General features: G+C 40.0%; 1 protein-coding gene across 2 annotated transcripts in view; it reads left to right on the forward strand.

The window, feature by feature from the left end:
• dennd4c (DENN/MADD domain containing 4C) overlaps nucleotides 1-21,991 on the forward strand; it is a 58,029-nt gene that overhangs the window by 32,379 nt on the left and 3,659 nt on the right. The window contains exons 5-33 of one of the 2 annotated variants that reach the window (XM_015373847.1): nucleotides 2,470-2,639; nucleotides 2,827-3,068; nucleotides 3,160-3,226; nucleotides 4,484-4,542; nucleotides 4,963-5,107; nucleotides 7,241-7,416; nucleotides 7,559-7,659; nucleotides 10,627-10,851; nucleotides 11,161-11,306; nucleotides 11,456-11,494; nucleotides 12,282-12,412; nucleotides 14,468-14,600; nucleotides 14,684-14,890; nucleotides 14,972-15,100; nucleotides 15,196-15,346; nucleotides 16,339-16,458; nucleotides 16,585-16,701; nucleotides 17,049-17,180; nucleotides 17,289-18,352; nucleotides 18,844-19,036; nucleotides 19,125-19,222; nucleotides 19,303-19,478; nucleotides 19,576-19,734; nucleotides 19,955-20,147; nucleotides 20,253-20,363; nucleotides 20,454-20,591; nucleotides 20,812-20,929; nucleotides 21,171-21,327; nucleotides 21,415-21,479. In XM_015373847.1, the coding sequence (XP_015229333.1) occupies nucleotides 2,470-2,639; nucleotides 2,827-3,068; nucleotides 3,160-3,226; nucleotides 4,484-4,542; nucleotides 4,963-5,107; nucleotides 7,241-7,416; nucleotides 7,559-7,659; nucleotides 10,627-10,851; nucleotides 11,161-11,306; nucleotides 11,456-11,494; nucleotides 12,282-12,412; nucleotides 14,468-14,600; nucleotides 14,684-14,890; nucleotides 14,972-15,100; nucleotides 15,196-15,346; nucleotides 16,339-16,458; nucleotides 16,585-16,701; nucleotides 17,049-17,180; nucleotides 17,289-18,352; nucleotides 18,844-19,036; nucleotides 19,125-19,222; nucleotides 19,303-19,478; nucleotides 19,576-19,734; nucleotides 19,955-20,147; nucleotides 20,253-20,363; nucleotides 20,454-20,591; nucleotides 20,812-20,929; nucleotides 21,171-21,327; nucleotides 21,415-21,479 (4,962 nt within the window). The remainder of the gene's footprint in view (nucleotides 1-2,469; nucleotides 2,640-2,826; nucleotides 3,069-3,159; nucleotides 3,227-4,483; nucleotides 4,543-4,962; nucleotides 5,108-7,240; nucleotides 7,417-7,558; nucleotides 7,660-10,626; nucleotides 10,852-11,160; nucleotides 11,307-11,455; nucleotides 11,495-12,281; nucleotides 12,413-14,467; nucleotides 14,601-14,683; nucleotides 14,891-14,971; nucleotides 15,101-15,195; nucleotides 15,347-16,338; nucleotides 16,459-16,584; nucleotides 16,702-17,048; nucleotides 17,181-17,288; nucleotides 18,353-18,843; nucleotides 19,037-19,124; nucleotides 19,223-19,302; nucleotides 19,479-19,575; nucleotides 19,735-19,954; nucleotides 20,148-20,252; nucleotides 20,364-20,453; nucleotides 20,592-20,811; nucleotides 20,930-21,170; nucleotides 21,328-21,414; nucleotides 21,480-21,991) is intronic. The other variant, XM_015373849.1, reaches the window with a different exon arrangement.

A 21,991-nucleotide genomic window follows, 5' to 3' on the forward strand; every position in this document is an offset into this window, starting at 1 on the left:
GGCCATCCTGCAGTATGGGGAAAAATACAAGCAAACTATTCAGTCAAAATTAGACAAACATCAGGAAATGAATACTAATCCTAACCAAGAAAACTGTAAAAGGGCTGAACCCCTTAATTGCTTTAAATTGAGATCAATCATATTGGTCTATTTATTTTTTCTTTTTTTTATTTTATATTGACACTACACTGTCACAAGTACAGTGCAACTAAATTAACTCTCTGCATCTTACCCTCGGTGCCCAGGGAGCAGTCTGGGGTTAAGGGTCTTGCTCAGGGAGCCAGAGTGGCAGTTTGTGGGAGTGTGTGGGACTCAGAACCTCTGAGACCCAAGCACCATGCTCTAACCACTAGGCCGCCACTCCCCCTAAAGGAGGTCACTACTCTATATCGCATCAGTAATTATTTTGTATGGAGAATGGACAAAGCCCCTCATGCACACTATCCAGCGTTGTGGAGGACCAGGGATGCACTGGTACTTTGTCAGAGGCTCTAGGAAACTTGTCAGTTCATAACCTCATACAAATATCAGAACAATTTGAAACCTTTTTTTTTTTTTTTTTTTTACATTTCTCATCAACCTTCTGAATGGGTCATTATTGATTCTTCCAGTAGAATATTGATCTAAAACAGTGGTTTTCCAACTCTGTCCTCAGAACTCTATCCTGCATGTTTTAGACGCATCTCTATTCTAGCACACCTACATCAAGAGATTGCATATCAACCTGAGCAGCCACCATGAGCTGCAGGGCAGGAAAACACCTAAAACATGCAGGAGGACCCAGTTTAAAAACCACTGACCTAAGACATCTGTAAACTCAAAGAAGGGATTCATCCATTGCTAAATTAACCTCTTTCATTGACAATCTTAGCAGAAGAGAAAAACCAGAATGTTTTGGGTTGAGTGATCAAAAACTCCATATATGGTTTTGATGCAAGATTATTCTACTGTTATAACATAGAGAAACATGGTTCAGGAGAAAAACGGTGGAAGAGTCAGAGCTTTTACAAAATGTAAATGAATCAATTGCTGACTACTGCCTTTTATATAACCGTTTAAAAAGAAAAAAAAAGACAACTAGTTATATGGCTCATGACTTCTGAATTAACAAAGAAACAAAACAAATTTTAAAAGAAAAACTGTAACTTTTAGCCACTAGAGTTGCTAAATCTATAACTTTCCGGTTTAGCTCCCCTGAAAACAACTGGTAACATTGATCAGTTTCAAAATGATAAATCTTCCTCAGTGTTTAAGACTCTGATAGAAGAACACTTCGGACCAACAGACTGAGAAGTCATGGAGTTAATAGTAAATCAAAGAGCACTTTCACCTCTCTAGATTAAATCTTATACCATAGAACTATAAATGGATCTGATCAGATGTCAGCTTTTTTGTTGCAATTAACGTTGTTGGTCCTTAAGGTCCCTGTCTCTTTTTTTTTCTCTTTTCAGTCATCTTATTTTTTATGTTATTAGATGTTTGTTTTTTTTGTCTCGTGTACTGCTCAAACGAGTGGTGCAATTAATAAAGTAGTCTAAGTCTGGTTTTGAAGGGGATCTCAGATTGTTGTAAAGCAGCACTGGGTCACATGACTCATTTTTGTGTTGAATCAACCTTCTCAAGTTACATGGCAACATTTTTTAAAAAGGGCAACCTTCAAGGAACATCGATACGCACCAAGTCCCTTATAATGATGCGAAAAGTTATATATTAATGTATTTCAAATTAAGTTTATACCTAATTTTTAATTCTGTAATACTGCAGGTGAAGTCATGCAGTGTTGCTTTTAAAGTGCAGATTTTATTTTATTGATTTTATTCGTTTGAAGCAGTCTTAAGAATCATACTTTTATCATGCAATGTATGAATTACACGCTTTAGTGTGAAACACGGCCACTTTGTTAAAGCAGACAAACTTTCACTGTTTTTCTCCATTCTCACAATCAGACATTTTTCTTGTTTTCTTAGCGTCATGTGACATTTTCACTGACTTACTACTTCCGGAACAGCTTGACCTATGAAATGATATATTGTGCCACACACGTATGAAGATTGTTGACACACAAACACACCCATGCAGCCCGGCTTTATCTTTTTCGGCCGGCTGTCTTCCTGTGAAGGAGCTGTTTGTTCTTCTCAGACAACTGCACTTCCTTACACGCCCATAATCCGAGTGCCTGCAGGTCTCTGTGTGTGTAAGCATGTTGGCACAGGAAGGTTTGTGTCATTAAGGCATCTCATCCAGGACTGACCTTGAACTTAGTCACTTCCATAAGTTAAAACCAGTGTAATTGATCTGTTGACTCATGATGCAGACATTTTGAGCTTTAGAAATGGTAATTTCTTTTCCTGACATTGTATTAGATCAGGTAAGGAAAGGAGGAACCTTGTCAGACCTGCTTCGCTGGTTATGATGTTATTTCATCATCACATTATAAGCTCTTACTTTCTTCTTTCTTTTCTTCTGCAGGTTTAATCTTTCGTTACCCTGAAGAGGATTATGAGTCTTTTCCTCTGTCAGAGTCTGTTCCTCTCTTCTGTTTGCCCATGGGCGCCAAGATCGAATGCTGGGCACCAAACACCCGTGACCCTCTGCCGGTCTTCTCCACGTTTATTCTGACAATCTCATCTGGGGAAAAGGTGAAGCAGAGGAACATGCAGCAATAAAGCTGCGAAGAAGCACAATAAAATCACCACTTATGTTGATAATTTATTATGTCTATTTTATTCATTTTTTAAACTTATTTTATGCACAGCACTTTGGTTACCAATGCGGTTTTTAAATGCGCTATAGAAGTAAAGTTGATTTGTCCGTCTGCCCTGCCAGGTATACGGTTCTGCCATCCAGTTCTACGAACCATACTCTGCTGATCTTCTGAGCGAGAAGCAGAAGATCCAACTGGGCCTGCTCACCCCGGTAGAGAAGAAGACGATCCCTGACCGCTCTGTGAACACCAACAAATGCATCTGTGTGCTCTCCCGGTGGCCCTTCTTTGAGTCGTTCCGCAAGTTTCTGATGTTCATCTACAAGCTCTCTGTCTCAGGCCCAAACCCACTGCCCATTGAAAAGTAGGGATCCTTTCAGTGTTGGTAAAGGCATTATAACTCACCTCATAGCAAAGCTTTTTTTAAAACAATTTCTGCTTGTTTCTCTCCAAAGGCACATCTCGCACTTCATGCACAACGTGTCGTTTCCTTCCCCTCAAAGACCCAGAATCCTTGTCCAGGTGAGTTGTCTCCATCTATTGTTTTTAATCATAAACAAGCCAAGGAATAAAAAAATAAAAATAAAGTGTTGTTCTAATTAAGCCATAGCTGTTAAGCTTGAGATAAGTGTTTCCACTGCAGACAAAAGGGTTTCAATCAGAGGAAATTCCATTCTCCAGGTACTAGCATGAGAAAATGAAGGTCTATTTTCCCACCGTTATCCACCAATTATGAATGTCTTATTACTTATTCTAACATTCCCAGATCATTTGTGGAAAAACATCCAGGAAAAATTTGGAGTCTTCCTACCTGGTTCCACAGTTCCCTTTAGTTATAATTGTGTTGGTCTTATGTAAGATTCACCAATCAGACAATTGGTGGCTAATTTCCAATCAGTCCAGCACTGATGTGCGTATCCAGATTTCAGTCAGATCCAGTTTCTCTTTCAGAGCAGAAACAACAAATGTTTTATACATTTCTAAGCAAATCTATAATGGCCTGAAGTTAGAAAACGTATCCCTCCTCTCTGTAATATTAAAAACCTACAAATAAAGTCAAGTCCGTCTTTATGGAAAAGGTGATCAATACAATTAACATTTAAAAATAGACATAACAGCATAGTTATTACTGTACAGACATAATCCTATTCATTCAAATAAAATAAAATACATTAAGAAAAAAATAAATGTTGATCTAAAATGTGAGTTATTTGAAGAATTGCAACATTTCTAGTTTCAGCCTGTGCTATGATGGATAAAACTCTTCAAACAGATAAAGTTGTTTTTATGCATTTAGCTTCCTGTTATTGGTTGTCTCCTTACAGCTGTAAACAGTAAATCCCACCAGTGATTCATTTTTTTTCAACACTTAACCTTCTTTCTACTTCCTCACTGAAGATTGTTATTGCCAGCGTGACTTTAATACACCTATGTATGTCAGATTCACATATTAGATAAGAAAAATCTGATTTTCTGAACAAAGTTGATTAAATTTTCCTTGCTAATATGTTCTTGCCTTGTTGGTTGACACCTTCTCATTCATCTTCATCCACAATAGTGTTAACATTTCGGTGCCTTTTTAACCTTTGCCCAACCTACAGAGCCTACCTGTCCATACAGTGAACTTGCATATTTCCTACAAGCTGCCATGTTGCTAACATGGTAGTAACTGTTTGGTTATTTATTTATTTTTTTATTCTCTATGTGTTCCAATTAAGGAGCTGTCAGACAATGCGTTTATTTTGTGCTTTCCTAACATAGACGTTGTTTCTTTTGCAGCTTTCGGCACATGACACTTTGATACTCTCTCAGCCTGTGTGTACTCCTTTACCCCTCAGGTAATAAATACTATGAATTTTTTAAACATATGCACTCAGTAAAACCTTTCTTAACTGTGCAGGGGCTCATAGGTAGCAGGATGTGATGTTTGGGTTAGTAAACCTATAAAAGTTGTGTCCCACAGGTGATATTTCTGTGATATATTAGCTGTGGGACACTACAGGTTATAAATTCCAGAAAAAATCAGTTTATGTCCAATTTTAAAAACATTTTTTTCTGTTTTTGTTTTTCAGACCATAGAGCAGAATAAAACCCGCTTGTTATGTTTTGATAATTGTCCAGCTTTAAGCACTTTTGACTGCAGCATCAATTTTCCTCAATCTATCCATGCCGTCACAATTCCATTCCTGTGCTCACATTTATCGGTTTTCTTTTTACCCGCTCGAAACTGATCTGGTTTCCCTCTCCGTCTTTGTCAGCGGGGCAGATTACGGCACCCTGCTGATGAATCTAGGTGCTGAAAACTGCGCCACACTGCTGCACTTTATCCTGCTGGAGAGCAAGATCTTGCTGCACTCGCTGAGGCCCGCCGTGCTCACCGGAGTGGCAGAGGCTGTGGTAGCTGTGAGTACAGTCTGATATCGTTCAGCTATGAGGATGGTTTAAATATAAAGCTAAATTGAAACCTCCCGTGTCGTCTGATGTGGCATCGCTGATGCATTTGAGCTGAAAAGCATGAGTAACCCTCGTCCTGTTTCAAATTGAAGCCTCATTTCTTCTGTTAACGCTGTCTTTAGCTCTACTGTATTCATGTGTTTGTAAATACAATCATGGTTTGATTATGGCTTGATTATCAGGATATAATCAAAAAATTCATTTTATAACAAAGATGTGAAAAATAATAGTTTCTTATCAAAGTTTGCAGGTAGTTTTTTTTTTTTTTTTTTTTACAGCTGCTATCTTTAGTCTGCTTTTGTAGGGATTTTATTGATGGACTAATGCAAAATAGTGCATGATTGTGAAATAGAAGGATAACTTTGCTTTTTCAGGCTTATTTTTAGACAATAATAAAAATCTAAAAATAATCCTGTAGTTTTTGTATTAAGCCAAGCCCTGAGTCAACACTGGGAATCGCGGGGTGTGTCTGAAAATCTTCCTTGTTCTTAGGAAACAGCCCAACCTCAGGAAGATTACATGAAGGCAGCATTTAAATAGATGATCAAGTCTTGACTGAAATTTAGAATCAGACTTCTGTCTGGACTTTGAAATGGCCGTTCTAACAGATGTGTCAATTTAAATTGGCTCCTTCTCATGTCTTCATGCTCTTTATAATAACCTATAATATAATAATAATTTAACTTTATTGATTTATTTAATTTACCCATGCATTACCCCATCCCCTCAGTGAGCAGTGGGCTGCCACAGTTTAGAGTCAACCCTCCAATCCCGTCTCTATTGTTTTGCAGCCTCAGACAGGATATCTTCCAGAATTGTCCTACATTTAGATCCATCCCACTTCCCATCAGCTCTGACCTGTTTCCCTGTCCTTTCTCCAGCATGATGCTCCCACCACCATGTTTCACCATGAAAACAACAAATTTATACACAGTAGTGTTTCTCATTCACCTATAGAAAAACATTGAAAAGCCTTCAAAAAGGCTCTTTGGAAAGTGATGAATATTCTGGGTCCTTAGCAGGTTTACATGATAGATTATTGATATAAACATTAGCTTTATGAATGTAAATCCCTTTATTGTCCCACAGTGAGGAAATTCACTCTCTGAATTTAACACATCTCATTGGGGAGCAGTGGGCTGCCATTGTGTGGCGCCCAGGGAGCAGTGTGGGGTTGCTGAGGTACCCAGAGTGCGGGCTGTGAGGATTGAACCGGGTACTTGCAACCTTCTAAAAGCACAAGCACACTGCGCCAACCACCAGACCAAAACTCCCCTCAACAAGTTGTGATTAAACCACAATTAGCTCACTCTTCCATCACAATGTCTGCTCCACTCTGCGAGCTTCAGTATCCTGACAGGAACAGTTTGTGCTTGAGGCAGATGGTTTTGTGCTTCACTTGTCAGGAATAGTATATTTTTCCCGTCACTGGCATATATATAAGTAGAAGGAATGCTTCACCTGGAGCTGAAATGAAGGTAATATTGCGCCCCTTTATTGCATAACAAGTAAAAGCTTTTCTTTTAGCTGGTTCCAGTATTTCACAAGCAAGTTAAATATTAGACATGTGAGACTGCATGTATGAAATAGTTAGAGCGGCCACCTGAGTTGACCTTTTGACCTCTTGCATGTTGTTTTTACATCAGATTGCTTTTGGAAAAACAAACTTGAAGCAAATGTTCCTTTTCTGTTCATTCTTTAATTTTTTGTAAGAAACTTCATTTTTAAATGTGATCGATTGGATTCTTGTCTTTTTTAGTAATAATCCAGTTGATGTAAACATAAAACGATATGTCCTTTTAGTACTTAAGCTCTTTTACCTTTAACCTGTTTTTTCTACAGCGTGTGGCCACCTTTAAAAACTCCACTCTGTCACAATCCCTGAAAAACTCACCAGTTTATTTCAATTGGCTACATTTAAATATATTTCTCTATCTTAGCCAAACATCTCTGCTTTAGATGTCATTCTGATCTGATCGTCTTTAGAAACCAGACGTTACCTTCTGCTTTATTAGATTCCTGTTTAAAAATAATGTTTTTTAAACCAGTAACTAAGCAGCTGGTCTGTTTGTGTCTCCTTAGATGATTTTCCCCTTCCAGTGGCAGTGTCCCTACATCCCGCTGTGCCCGCTCTCTCTGGCCGGTGTCCTTAATGCCCCATGTCCATTCATTGTGGGTGTGGACTCCCGTTACTTTGATCTGTACGACCCCCCACCAGATGTTGTCTGTGTGGACCTGGACACCAACACCATCTATCTGTATGTTGTCCTTTTTACTACAGACATGTATTTACAGCTTTGTGCTGCTGGAGCAGATTGTTTTTCAAAGCCCAGTTCTGATGTCAATGGAGCTTTTTCTGTTACTTCTAATTGACTGACTCTGTGGTATTTTGTGTCACAGGTCGGATGAGAAGAAACACAGCAACTGGAAGTACCTCCCAAAGAAACCCTGCAAGAGTCTGATTAACTTGCTAAACAACTTGCACCACCAGCTGGCCACAGGTACAAACTACACCTCAGTGCTTCTCATTTACCTGCTGACCAAAGGTGAACTAAGAAAACCAGTGAAATTGTAAACTTGTGGAGCTGTTGTAAAGCATGCTGCAAAAGTACAGAGTCCTTGATCCTCTGTGCAGCCATTCTGGATTCAATCCCAAACAAATTAGCTTTGGTGCAGGTCTTCCTCCAAAATCGACCTCCAATGAAAAGAACAAACATTTGAAATTTTTTATAAACCTGGATTACATTAGGCTGTGTTTTATCTCACGCAGGCTCTCTGCTCACTATTAGGGGCCTTGAAATGTGTGTGTGGAAAAAAAGCAAAATGCAATTAGATGTCTTTTATTAAGAAGAAACGATTATAAAGCTGCTTGGAGAAAAGATCTACAAATACGCAACCTTTTGCACCTATGGGGCAGCATTCATACTAGCTGCATTTCCATTAACAATCCAATTGTGCAAATTGAAATTACGAATTAACATGCTAAATGGAAACGCCTCATGTTTTTCTAAAAAATAAAATAAATCACACTTAGTGGTGGTTTTTCATTCATATCGAAATTCTTAAATTTTGCAAAACTGCAACGGAAATACTTTTTTTTCGTATCACACCAGTCACGTGATCTACCTGGACCTTATTGCCTTGTAAAAATATGAAGAAGACTGTGAGCAGTTGGAGGATGATGGCGCCCACTAGTGCCGTGGCTGAAATATGGATATTTCTCATGTTTACATCTGGTGTTGGCATGTTGTTTTCAGAGTTATCGTGTAAACAAACGTATTCAAGTGGAATTACATTTCTTATTTAGTGAAAACAACGCAGTTGCAAAACTTTGCATTTTCGAAGTGAGCAGAATAATTGATAACTTTGCGCTCATTTGTTATAGAAACTAATCAGGAAGCCCCCCAAAGCTGCAACGGCTTCATGCATCGGATAGGATACATTCCATTATAGACGATATTTTGCTTGAGCCCTTCTGTCACGGCTGGGATTCTTAAAAAGCTATTTGACCACTTCCTCTGAGCTGTAGAAAAGTTGCCACTGAAGTAATGCTTTGAGCCCTTATAAAATCTTGTCTTTATGACCGCTATTACAAATGACCTGCTGGACGCTGGATGTGCCAGCAGCTTTTACTGGAAATCAGCTGATCTGGCGCATTATTGAACCTTCTCTTCAATGCCACTTTCAAATATGACTATTAAATTAATTTTATAACAAAAATTCATACTTTTAATAGCTTTATATGCTTGGATATATTAAATTAAATGTCACTGTCCTTTTAAAAAACTGACATGTTCTTATTCAGCTCATCAAAGGGCGCTACAGATGCAAGAATAAATAATTCAGCAAGAAGAAGCGTATGTGGTGGCCAATCAGTCTTACACTGTGTCCGAACGTCTGTCTTAAACCCTCAATCACTTTATAGAGCAGGGATCGGATAGGGAACTCGGATAACTGACAGTTGGGATAGATGATCACTACTTTTTGCTATCCGTTGGTCATGTGACTCCATGCCTGCGCCATCTTTGTTCTTTCTCGCCCCCAAGACAATCCCATGATGCTATGCAAGCATTCTTCTTGCAAAGCATTCTAGGATATATATGCTCGTCTATTGACCATGGTTGCACACTTCTTTTTAAGTGCATTGCAGGAAATTTTGACTCCACTTACTTTTTCATCCACCAGACATTGGAACACTCATAAAATGGCCCCTATATAGTGCCCTATATAGAGGTAATAGGGTTCATGGTTTCCAGAACAACAAAACTCACTGGGGTGTAACAGGCCTGCTAGCCAACACCTGATCACCGTACACAGCGAATGCTATATGTGATTTCCTCTTTTGCACATGAAGAAAAGACATAAACCGGTCAATCAACACATTCTCAGATATGGTCGCTAGAGAATTAAGATGTTAGGACCTAAAGGAAATCTCACAACCTGTGGATATTTATGGTACATTTCAAACATTCAGTGCTGATTGTAAACCAGGATTTACTTACTAAACCATATCTAAACAGCATCCAGGAAGCTCTTAAAGTGGCACATTTCGACAATTATTTGAGAAGTTAAAAGGACAGATGTGAAAAATAGATCAAATTTAGATCAGATTTGGTCATATTCTAGTTACGTGTAAGTTTTTTTATTTAGACATATTAATCATGTAATGCTTATACTATTATATCATTTATGTTAGTAAAATGTTTAAAAAAACAGTGAGATTTAAAAACTTATAAAGAGTTACAGGAATTTATACTGTATCTGAAGCTCAGCCACACATTTCAATGTGCAAACTGTGAAGGTTTTAATGTGAACAAGTTATAACAAGTGTAACAGTGGTTATGTGGCCTCAGTGTGAGCATCTGATGTTGCTCCTAACAGATCACATCCTAACAAGGAGTCATCCATTCACCACATGTTTACAGCTGATGAATGGATGAGGCACAGTTTACCTTTGACAGAGTTTTGCCTTTGCACTTTGCAGAACAGCTTTATCAGCAATAGGATAAAGCTGTTCTCCTTCTTTTAACTGCTCTATTTGTTGGGTAAAAAATTTAAAGAGGCATTACAGAGTTTATTAATCATACTTATCTGCTCGTTCTCGTAACTGGCTCTCCTACTTAAGTTTTTTTTTTTTTTGGTTTAACTTTTTTCTCCTTACCTGGAGTTGTTATTGGTGTTTGAGTTGGGCTGGAAGCAAGGCGAAAAATCCATCTGGAATACAGCACTTTTATTGTTTGCAAGGTTGGACCCATTTAACATGAACATTCTATGTGTAAATTTTTTTTAATTAAAAACTTATATAATGTCTCTTTAAAGTGACATTTTTCCTTTTAAGGTCACACTTTTGACATTTTATTCTGAAAAGTCTAGAGCTTGGATAAGAAATGCAAGTAAATGCAAGTAAAGTTTAACCTCACTGTGCATGCAGACCTACTGACTCAAAGTGATTGTTGCTGGCGTTTCAGTGGCAGTTCGCCAAACTCCACATGAAGACTCTGCTCTGGATCTGACCCCCATTGACGCTGACTTCACATGGCAAAAGAAGAAGATGTCCCTGGAGATGGAGATCCAGGAAGCCTTCCTTCGCTTCATGGCCTCCATCTTGAAGGGCTACCGCAACTACCTCAAACCCATCACCCAGGCACCTTCTGCGAAGGCCACAGCTGCAGACTCCCTTTATGACCTGCAAGGTAAGCGGGGGACCTTCAGCAGCCTGTCTGGTCAGGTTTCATAAACACTAATTAATTTTCGTTGCTGGGAATATGGTTCTGAATTAGTTCTTTATTCCCAAACATCCCCCCGATCAATAATTGGACAGAATTATTACTACCACCAGCTCTCTAAAAAGCTCTTTTCATTGATCATCCATGTTTGCTCATACATAATAGACAGCAACGTTTTTATTGCATTTTTTTCTATTTCTGAGCAAATCCTGGATGTTCCAAAACAACCAGAATATCTTTTGGGAGCAAAATACAATCTTCCATGTCTCCTTGTAGGTTTCCTGAAAAGCAGAGACCGCACCCATCAGAAGTTTTACTCCCAGCTCACAAAGACTCAGATATTTATCCGTTTTATCGAGGAGTGCACCTTTGTGAGCGACAAAGACACAGGCCTGGCCTTTTTCGATGACTGTGTGGAGAAGGTAATCACCAGCCCACGTTGTTTTCCTTTCCTTCCAGGAGGCCTTTGTTTGACCACACTTTCTTGGCTAAATCACTTTGGGATGTTGGATGGAAAACAGGCTTCCTTTAATTCACTCTTTGGCCTCTGCTCTTTTTCCTCTTCTTGCAGCTTTTTCCCTCTGATAAAATCACCGACAAGGGTACCAAGGTAATGTTTAATCCCATTTTCCGCAGAGGCTTTTTTCCGTTTTAAGCCTGGTTTAACGTTAAACAAGCAGAGCATGCTATGTTATACTCTTTGAGTCATGTATACAACACCGGGTGTGGCCATTTCCTGCTTTCCACTTTAACCTTTAAGCCTAACTCTAATCGAACATGAACCTTTTACTGACTGATGGAAAAGCATTATATACTACAGTACTGTGTAGAAATCCCTCATTTCTGTTCATTTGTTGCCTTTAATGGTCTCAGGTTTGTTTACATAGGATTTTTTTGTATAAAAAGAGGACTATTATTACTTACATTGCAACGGATTTAAAATTAAATGAGTAATTCTTTAAAAAAATGCAATTTTTTCTTGAGGAGGTAAGTGAGACACTTTGTCAATGGAACAAGACAATTTAAATTAAGAATAAGAAAAAACTATTGCATTGTCTTATTTCAAGTACATTTTATCTAATTGTCTTATTTTAAGAGTAAATATACTAATTCCATTGACAAATCGTCTTATTTACCTACTCAAATTAAGGGTAAATACACCTAATGTAAGAATTTTTTTACTTATTTCTATTTTTTTTTTTTTTTGCAGTGTAGAAAGCAGCAAAGGTCCAAAAGAAAAGTCTGAAGCTCTAAGCTTAAGAGAATAAAGTCTGGGTCATTAAAAAACTAATTTAGGAGATACGTTTTTTTTGGAAGTCTTGCCTGATGCTTAATTTATGCTAAGAGCTTCACATGCAGATTTATTGGTTCTAATCTGGTTGATATCTTGGCTGTAGGTTGAAGGAGACTCATCTGAGGACACCAAGCTGCTGGAGCTGGATGAGTCCCAGAAAAGCGAGCACACAGTATTTGTGATGCCTCCAGAACCTCCAGCTGACAACGGATCGGAACCCGCTGCTCGGTACACGTAAGTTTCTCTAAACAGTTATCAGACACCTGCTGTTAAAGATTCTCAGTCATCCAGGTCATAGTCATTCCAAAGCTGTGGAAAACAAAGCGGTTTGTTTTTAACTTCTTTTTCAAAGTAATCAGATACATGCCACTGTGAGATTCTAACAATAATAACCTTGGGGTGAAAAAAATGATTGTTATACGCTGGCTTAGATAAATCCAAAGTTTAAGACAAAAAAAAAATGTACCTGAATAGAATATACCGGTAATAGGAAATCCCTTTATTTTCTCACAATGGGAAAATTGTGGTGTTACAGCAGCAAAGGATTATAGAAAAACTGGTCACATAAATGTGGACCTTTTAGAAAAGTGTATAAAAATAACAATAAGTGACAGAGTTCAGAAAATAAACAAAAAGAAATATTGTACTGTACATTGTTTTTACAATATAAATACTGTGCATCTGTATTAAATAATAAATAGTCAATAAACAGCGGTGGACATTGTTAGAGTAATGCATAAGTGAAAAATAGCAGCAACAGCACAGATGTGCAAAAAACGACAGCAGCATTTTATTTAAGAGGCAGAGAGAAACTTTGCAAAAGCTATCATGAATGTAACATCTTATTGAGGTAATTGGGAATAGTGATGTTATAAAGTCTTCTTGCTGCTGGGAGGAAAGATCTGTGATAACGCTCCCAGGTGCTTTTAGGGTGCAGCAGTCTGTCGTTGAAGGACAGCTTCATGCATGGGATGGGAGACATTATCCAACAGAAATGTTAATTTAGTTAGGATCCTTTTGTTTCCCACCTCCTGCACTGAGTCCAGAGGGCATCCGATCACAGTACTGCTAATATTATAGCTGCAGTAATAAAATGTTTATTTGTAGCTGCTGTCTTTTAATGCAAACACTAGAGGAGAAGCTCGGGTGAATGCTGGAAGTCCGTCTAAAATAAGAAAACATTTGAAGATCAAAGCTTAAATCTTATTTAGTTTATATGAGTAAGATTGATTTTAACCCTTTAAAGCCCGATCCAAGAATAAAACAAAACAGAAAATTACTTTTTTTGGTTTGAAGTCCTTATTTGGCCTTTTAACAAAATATGTAAAAAGAAAAAACAGAAATACATTTTTGATATCAATAATTTATTACTATGCGATGAGTCAAGATTTTTTTTTGTGTAGTATTCTGCCCTCTGTTATCAGGTATATCTGATTGTGTACAAGAGGATTTTGAGCAAAGTTTTTACCATTAAATTATGCAAAAGGTGTCAGATGCAAAACATTTCAGAAACCGTATGTATCAAATATGATACATTTGGCATTACAAGGTTAAAGTATCTTCCAGCTAATAACAAAATAAGTTGATAAACAGAAGTCACAGCAGGTAGAAGATATATTGAAAAGTGTAGAATTGATCATTTCAATGGATGAAGGATGAAGAAAATGATACATGAACCTGGCTTCTTATTCGAGTATTGATTAAACTGATTCATGGATTTATGAAAAAAAAAAATTATTAAAAAAATGACAGTTTACTATTCAATGTTTCCATATATATTTGTGCGTCTCCATCAATGCCTTCATCCTTAATTTCTGTAGATTTAAACATACCTGTTTAAACCTAATTTGAAACTTGAACAAATTTGCCTAAAACTCATGAGATATCTTTATATTTCAGGCTGCATTGAATGATTAATTGTAAAGATAGATGTGCTGACGCCTTTAACATTTAAGTCACTGTTGCTTAAAAGGGATAAATTGTGCCTTTTATATGATCTGGAATGACTGGTTTGGGTTTCTTTTCTGGAATCAGATAGAATTCCAGTCTATATATTTAGAATCTCCTTTCCTCAGCCATCTGACTGGCAGTGCACAGCAGCAGGTGGAAAAAGGGGATGCTCCAGAAAATTCACTTTATCTGGTAGAACTAGGCATTGTAGGGAAAGAATGATGGAATCATTTTGTAGTTTTAAGTGTTCAAAGCAGGGGACCAGCCTGTCGAACTTTTATTCATTATTTTTATTATCCTCCTGCTACCTTAAGACATTAAGCTTATTATATTTTCCAGCTATAAGGGTTTCCCCAGGCTGCAGTTGAGTCTGTTTGATCGACCCAGAGAGTTGCGTCCGGCGCTGAGCACCAGAGCAGCAGGGGCGAGTCTATCCAGCAGCCCTGCACTGCTGGCGAAGAGAACCAAGCAGGTACATACAGCAGACGTTGAGTTACTTTTTATTACATTAGCATGTTAAGACAACTTGGTGTGCTTTTTTTTTTTATTTAACAGGAGATTAAGCATGCCTACAAGCTGGCAAAGCGTTTCTACTCCAACCCTCCACTGTGGGCGCGCTGCCTGTTTAGCCACTGCTACAGCATGTGGTTCATCTGCCTGCCTGCAGGCGTGCGGTTGGCCAAGTCTAAGAGCCGAGCCATGCAGCAGGCATACAACGTCCTGCTGAGGATGAAGGCCACCGAGGTGGAGGTGCTGGATGAGGTAGGCTCAGCTCTCTGCTGTTTCTGGTGAAGCTTCGATTGGCATGGAACGCTGCAGATCAATCCTCTGTTTGTGCCTTAGGTTTGTTACAGAGTGGTGATGCAGCTCTGTGGTGTGTGGGGTCTCCCTGTTATGGCTGTAAGAGTCCTGGTAGAGATGAAAAAAGCTGGAGTTCAACCCAACGCCATCACATACGGATACTATAACAAGGTTTGCTTCATACCTTTTGTTTAATATATAAACAGAAACCGTTTAGATATGTTGCTGGCTTGTTCTATTGAGACAAAGCGTTCCGCTGTCCACAGGCGGTCCTGGAGAGCCCTTGGCCCAGTCGAAACCGCAGCGGCCTCTTCATGTGGACCAAGTTGCGTAACGTTGTCCGTGGGGTGGCCCAGTTCAAGCAAGTTCAAAATCAGAGGTCATCAAAGAAGAAAACACCTACGACAACGACCACAGGTGAGAAAGACTGAATAAAGGTTTGCTTTTCTAGAATATGCTATTGGCTCAATGTTAAAAGTTTGAAGTTTTCTATTCTACAATTGCACTGTTTAAGGTGGGAGCGCATTGTAGTAACTTTGCTAGCTTGACTCTGATATTCTTAAACTCTGGAGATTATTTCGCAAAGAATAATTAATCATAAAGTGAATAAAATTATGGGCAACAGTGAGCATCCTTGTTAGATGATTTTTAACAACAACAACAGGGTGTCTTCAGTAAGAGGCTTCTCCAGATCTGGTGCAAGACAGACCTCTACAGAAGATCCTTCCTGCCTACAGCTATCAACACCTACAACACCTGTTTAAAAAAATGTTACGTAAATAAAGTTACTGCAACATTTAATTTTCCTTTGGGATTAATAAAGTGTCATTGAATTGACTTAGAAGTATTTTCAACTAATTAAGTAATCAAATCATTACCCTCAAGCTGAAATTTAGACCAAATGTAAAAAATATGCAACCATTTCCTGTTTAAAATGAAAAATCTTGATCTATTTTACCAGACTGAGAAAGTTTCGCACTTTCTGACCGAGCACTGTGCAAAAAATAAAAATGGACCACCTTAGTACCTGTTTTATTTTAAATGGTCTTTTTACTCAACCTGTGGCACATAAATGGAGCCTGATTTACCAAACAAATATAATACTATTATAGGGCTTTGTCCCACAGACATGTTTGCTAGCTCTGCTTTAAATAACCTCATTTAAAAAATCCATGTGCACAAGATCTTCACCAAAAAAAAGCTGTTTAATTACAATAAAAACATTATTTTTTGACCTTCAGATTATAAAATAAAACCAGAATTAAGGAAGCACTGCAGTATTTATACTCAAATGCTCAGAACATTTCACAAAAGTGTTGGAAAAAAACAAAAACTTTGAATCTTAAAAAGGTTTTAGAAGCATGCATTGTGTCTTTCTGACAATAATTCTCCCTGTGTTGTTCTCCTAGCTGCATCAGAAGAGTTAGTAGCTACAGATGCTGATAATCTGAGTCACGGTAGCGCTCACAGCTCCAGTGAAGTTAATGGCGCGGAGCCAAATGAGGACACAGCAGAGGGCTGTAATACAGGTAGATTCACCTGATAAAACCTGAAGCTAAGAAAACAAAAAAAAACGTTCTCACGTTCAATGCTTGGAAAAAAATATATAATTATAAATATATAACTGCTGACAACAGCCGGGTTTTTTCCTTCAGGGCAGTCTGATCAAGGATACGGGTCTAAGGATGAGTTACACCAGGAGCTGGTAGAGGCCTCGGCTGCAGACGAGCTTTCCACTGAGCAAAGAAATGCTGATAAAAAAGACCTGGATGGTTAGAAAAGATGTCGTTAACTCTCTTGCTGCAATCTTGATTATGAAGAGTAGAGCAGTATATTCATAACTTTCATATTTTGTGGCACATTGTGATATCAATTTTGTGTTGTTTTTAATAATGCATTTTCCTATCTTTCTCTTCCCCTACCTCTGATCATCCAAACTATGTCTGTCCACTCATTTATCTCATTCATTTAATGTCTTTGTAGATCTGTCATCCATCTTTCTGTTTATCCATCCATTTTAATTTAAATTTAGACAAAAATGACTGAGAAGTGTTAGAGAGTACAGAGACTTAAAAGTATGTTGTTGCTTTCCGTACAGTTAGTTTGTTTTTGCCACCAGGGGGCGACATTGCAGGCTCAATGGACAGTGCCGTAGCTGTAGCAGAGCCACCCAGTCCTATTGATGTCCATTCACCTGTCCCCAGTATTGTGAGGCTCTCCACCGGAAGCTTTGATGGTGGCAGGGAAACCAGTAAGTCAACTCTTCTAATTTTTGCAACCTTTGAGGTCTAAAAAAAAGGAGCTATTTGGTTCTATTGTTGCAGCTTTAGATTACTTACTTTGCATTTGTTCTCTCCAGAAACGGGGAAGCTTTTCCGAAGTCTCAGTAAGACTGAGGACGTGTCTCTGCCTGATCACAGCGACTCGATGACACCTGTAAAAGCAGCCCACCAGTCTCAGCATCAACGGCAGAAGGCCTTCTCAGAGCGCAGCTGCAGCTTCAGTGCTGAAACCCGTGCTGGGATGCTCTTGGAAAAAGGCGTGGACCACATGGCCAGCCAAATGGGCGCAGACGCTCGTATACTTACAGCGGCGCTATCTGGAGCTCAGAGTCCACTGCCTCACGGGAAGTCCAAAGCACTTTTTGAGGATGTAGAGGAGGAGCCTGGGGAAGACAAAAAGCCTTCAAGTGAGCAGGACCTGAGAGCATCTGAGGAAACGAAAGGGGAGGAGAAACAGATGGTTGCTGAAGTTAGGAAGGAGAAACGAGAGAGGAGGCAGACTGAATCTCAGGACGATGAGTCTGGAGTCCGAGGAGCTACGCTGGAGAGGGCCGACGTGGAGGCAGGGGCTGACCCTCTCTCCCTCCTGGTGTCGGAGAAAGAAGAGTCAGCTTCTGTTAGCAGTCAGGATCCGCCGCGCTCCGTGCCTACCGTTGTATCCCGCAACCTGGCCGAGGAAATCGAAATGTACATGAGTCTGAAGAGCCCACTGGGATCAAAGTCCTCCAGCATGGAGCTGCAGAAGGCTCAGGGGGACTCCACCGATGGCCAAAAGCCTCTGGAACGGAGGGCCAGCCTTCCGGTGCCACCTGCCAAAAGTGCAAGCGCTTCCCCGGTGGAAACGCCCAAACGCAGCCCAAGCACGGTCACTCGCTCCAAGACTTTCGCCGTAAAGACAAAAACCTATGTTAGCACCACGGAAAGCGCCACTCCCAAATCCTCCTCACTGACGGCACTGGTCAAGTCCTCGCAGGCAGCATCGCTGGGATCCGTCATCAACACCATTTCAGGCATCAAAATGGACTCTTTGCTGTCCGGAGCCAAAATCGACGTGCTTAAGTCGGGCATGAAGCAGGCAGCGAATGTGGGGAGTAAAATGTGGGAGGCCATGCAATCAGCTTTTGCTTCTTCCGATGATGAGGTGAGTGGACATAAACAATCGTAAGCTTTGCCCAATCACATTGCTCACAACACCCTGCAATGTGGAAGATGTTATTGCAAGATTACCAAACTTAATCTATTATTAGTTACTACGAGTTTTGAAGGTGAAGCCCACTATTTAAAAGGAAAGTCAATTTTCTGAGACATGTTCAATTTGGCCCAGAGAGAGAGAGACCAAGACTTTCAGCTAACAACAGGAAGGCTTAACTCTTCATTTTACTCTTTAGTTTTCAGTGATTGAATATGCAGGATTTAGAAATGTTAGCAGACATCTGAGGTGGATTAGCATCCGCATTTCTTGGACAGCGGTTCCCAGACCGCGACACAGGTTATCTGATGTAGGATTTAATCTAGAGGGGTGAATGTATTTATTCATGTAAAAAATACTATAGGATGTAAACCTTTAAAAAAGCTTAATATTAGAAAAGAAGAATCTCATTTGCAAACTGTAATTTTGAAATTGAACTGCAGGATGAAGATCCTCAGGGTGCGGCCCGATTCCCCGGACGTCTGGATGAACACCTGCTGTCTGCACACGATTTAGAGGAGAGTCCCGAGAAAAGAGCCGACCCTGGTTTGGTAGCTAATGGTCTGAACCGGAGCAGCACCAGTCTGGGCAGCAGCAGTGGCAGCAGTGATACGGGCAGAGGGACGCAGCAGACCAGTGAGCTCTCATCTCTATACACGACGTAAAACCATAAACTTTCTTTTTTTAGGAGATTTCTGTTGACGTTATCTGTTTATGGCTGCAGATGCAACTACAGGGCGTGTAGGCAGGGGCCCAGACTCTGAGCAAAGCTCTTCACATCACGCCTCCTCCTCCAGCATCTACCAGAACTGTGCTCTGGAGGTCAGGCCCACACAAACTAACCCTCTCTGTGATAAATGTGTCAGTTCCTTGAAGTAATTGCTGAATTTGCTCCTCCCTAGGTGCTGATGTCCAGCTGCTCCCAATGCCGCTCCTGCGAGGCCCTGGTCTATGATGAGGAGATAATGGCAGGCTGGACGGCGGATGACTCCAACCTGAACACAAACTGTCCGTTTTGCCGAACAGCCTTCCTCCCCTTACTGCACATAGAGTTTCATGACCTCCGCACGATGCCCGAGTACGACTCCCTCAGAATAATACCTAGAGGCAGATCACTTTTTTCAGTTTGAATATAGATGCAAAGCAAAAAGCTGACTTTTGATATCTTCTTTCAGTTTTTATATGAATCCCAGTGCATCAGGAGAAAGCATTCACAGCAGCAGCACCCAGCCTACAGCTGGGAGCTTAGCTGATATAAAGACCCCAGATGCCATCAACTTCTCTGAGGAGGAGTCAAAGGAGAATCCAGACTGTCGACCTGCAGCTCATAAGAGGTTAGTTTTGTTTTTTTCAATTTTCAGTCCTGGAAAATAATTTCAATTATTTCTAGAATTTTACCCAGTGTTGCAATGAAACGTTTGGAAATTTTCTGTTCTACATTTAAATGAAACATCTGTTGTTAACTCACTCATGAAAAATGTTAAGGAACCTTGAAAGAAAGACTGAAGTCCTGCAGAAACAGCTTGATGCCCCCTTTCCTTGTTGCCTCCCCAGCCTGATTCCAAAGCCAGTCCAATCAGATCCACTGGGTCTCTTGGAGGCAGCAGGGAAACAGGAGAGACCCAGTGGGACTTCACTGACACGCAGCAACAGCGTCGGAGGCCCTCTGCAGAGCCTGGACTACTCCCTAAGACCCGGACACGGTGTCTCCACCACCAGCCTGCCCTGCAGCCTGCAGGAAGTGTCGGTCAGCACTTTTCACTTGGCTGTAATGATTAAAGCAAAGCTCCAAGTAGCATGTTTTACTAGGATTTAATGGTTGGATTTCTCTTTTTTTTTATGTGTACATCAGGATGGCATTGGCAAAAAACGTCCCAATCCCAAACCGGTGTCTGTACCGTACCTCAGCCCTCTGGTCCTGCGCAAGGAGCTGGAGACCCTGTTGGAGAATGAAGGAGACCAGGTGCAAATGATTTCTCACAGTTCGTTTCACTTAACATTTTTCCTGAAATTGCTCTCCGTTCTAAAAACCTCTGCGATGTTTTCCATCCAGGTCATCTACACACACAAGTTCCTCAGTCAGCATCCCATAATCTTCTGGAACCTGGTGTGGTATTTCCGCCGCCTGGATCTCCCGTCTCACCTTCCTGGCCTCATCTTAACCTCTGAACACTGCAACAATGGAGTACAGGTTAAAAACAGCTTTCCTCCCTCTACGTTTTTTATGATTGGTTAAAATTATGGATGTGTTATATTAAGATTGTAACTTCCAGTGACTTCTAAAGCTGGTTGGTTTATTTAAGGGTATCAGAGTCTTAAAAATCCCTATGAAATAAAGTTTGAGGTCGAAAGATGTGCAAATATAAGTTTTGGGAAGCACTCCCATTTCTGTAACAATGTTGTCTTTGCAGCTTCCTCTGACATCACTGACTCAGGATAGTAAGCACGTCTTCGTCCAGCTGCTGTGGGACAACATCAACCTGCACCGGGAGCCTGAAGAACCCCTCTACCTTCTCTGGAGGACCTTCTGTGAGTGCCTGAGTTTGATGTCTAATTTCCAGTTTTCCAGTAGAGGGCACCAAAGGACAATAATTTACAGCTCCTTTGAAAGAGTGGGTTAATATCAATGAGTTAGAGCAAATTTTTAGTTTGAATTTCCTTAACAGTACTAGGAAATGAAATTGGTGGATAAATGTATGGAAAAAAGTCTCCTGCAGCATTTGCAGTGGGAGTCTGTTTTTTTTGTTAAATAAGTGTTTGTTGTTGGTAGTGGAGAAGAAGGGGACTTTGGGTCCAACAGATCACCAGGAGATCCGGACCCTCCTCAACACCATTGTTCGAAACATCCAAACCAACGACGTCTATGGTCCGATCAACCTGTTGCTACGGGAGATCAAACGTCATCCAGAAGGTGTTAAACGGCAGAGGTTAGTCTCTACAGAGACTTGCTGATTTTTTGCTGATTTCTTTGTATTTTAGTTTTTATCTAACTTTCTTCTCTGAATTTCTCTCAGGAGTATTTATAGAGAAATACTGTTTCTTTCACTGGTGGCCTTGGGGCGGGAGAACATTGACATAGGTGAGTGAATCATTTGAGAAAAATCTTACTTTTACTTCCTTATTAACTCGCATCACCTAACTGACACGCCTGGGTATGAATATGTCTTTGGATTTCAGTCTGAAAGGTCCTGTAAATACCCAACCTTAAATGAAAGTGCATTTGTTCTGTGTGGGAAACAGTCTCACTGTGTTTTTCACAGACAGCACAGTCTTTGAAAAACTTTTTGTTTACCTTGGAGGAATAGTGGAGTATTCCCTGAATTTTTGAAAAGAAAAAATAATAATTCACATGCACAACCCTGCACCCGCTCTCAAGAGGGGACGCCTTTTAAACACTTGCGAATGCATGCATGAGCCCATTTCTCCTCGTGTACGCTCTGTTTAAAAGTTGCTGTTTGCATCACTCATAAAAGCTTACTTTCCAAAACAAGATTTGCAATTTCTCCACTATGTCAGACTCGACACAAGTAAGTGAAAATGGGGACGAGCACGTTGATAAACATATCACCAGAATGATTGACAGTTAGGAGG

The sequence above is a fragment of the Cyprinodon variegatus genome, unplaced genomic scaffold (genome assembly GCF_000732505.1).
Source record: "Cyprinodon variegatus isolate N-32 unplaced genomic scaffold, C_variegatus-1.0 Scaffold93, whole genome shotgun sequence".
NCBI lineage: Eukaryota > Metazoa > Chordata > Actinopteri > Cyprinodontiformes > Cyprinodontidae > Cyprinodon > Cyprinodon variegatus.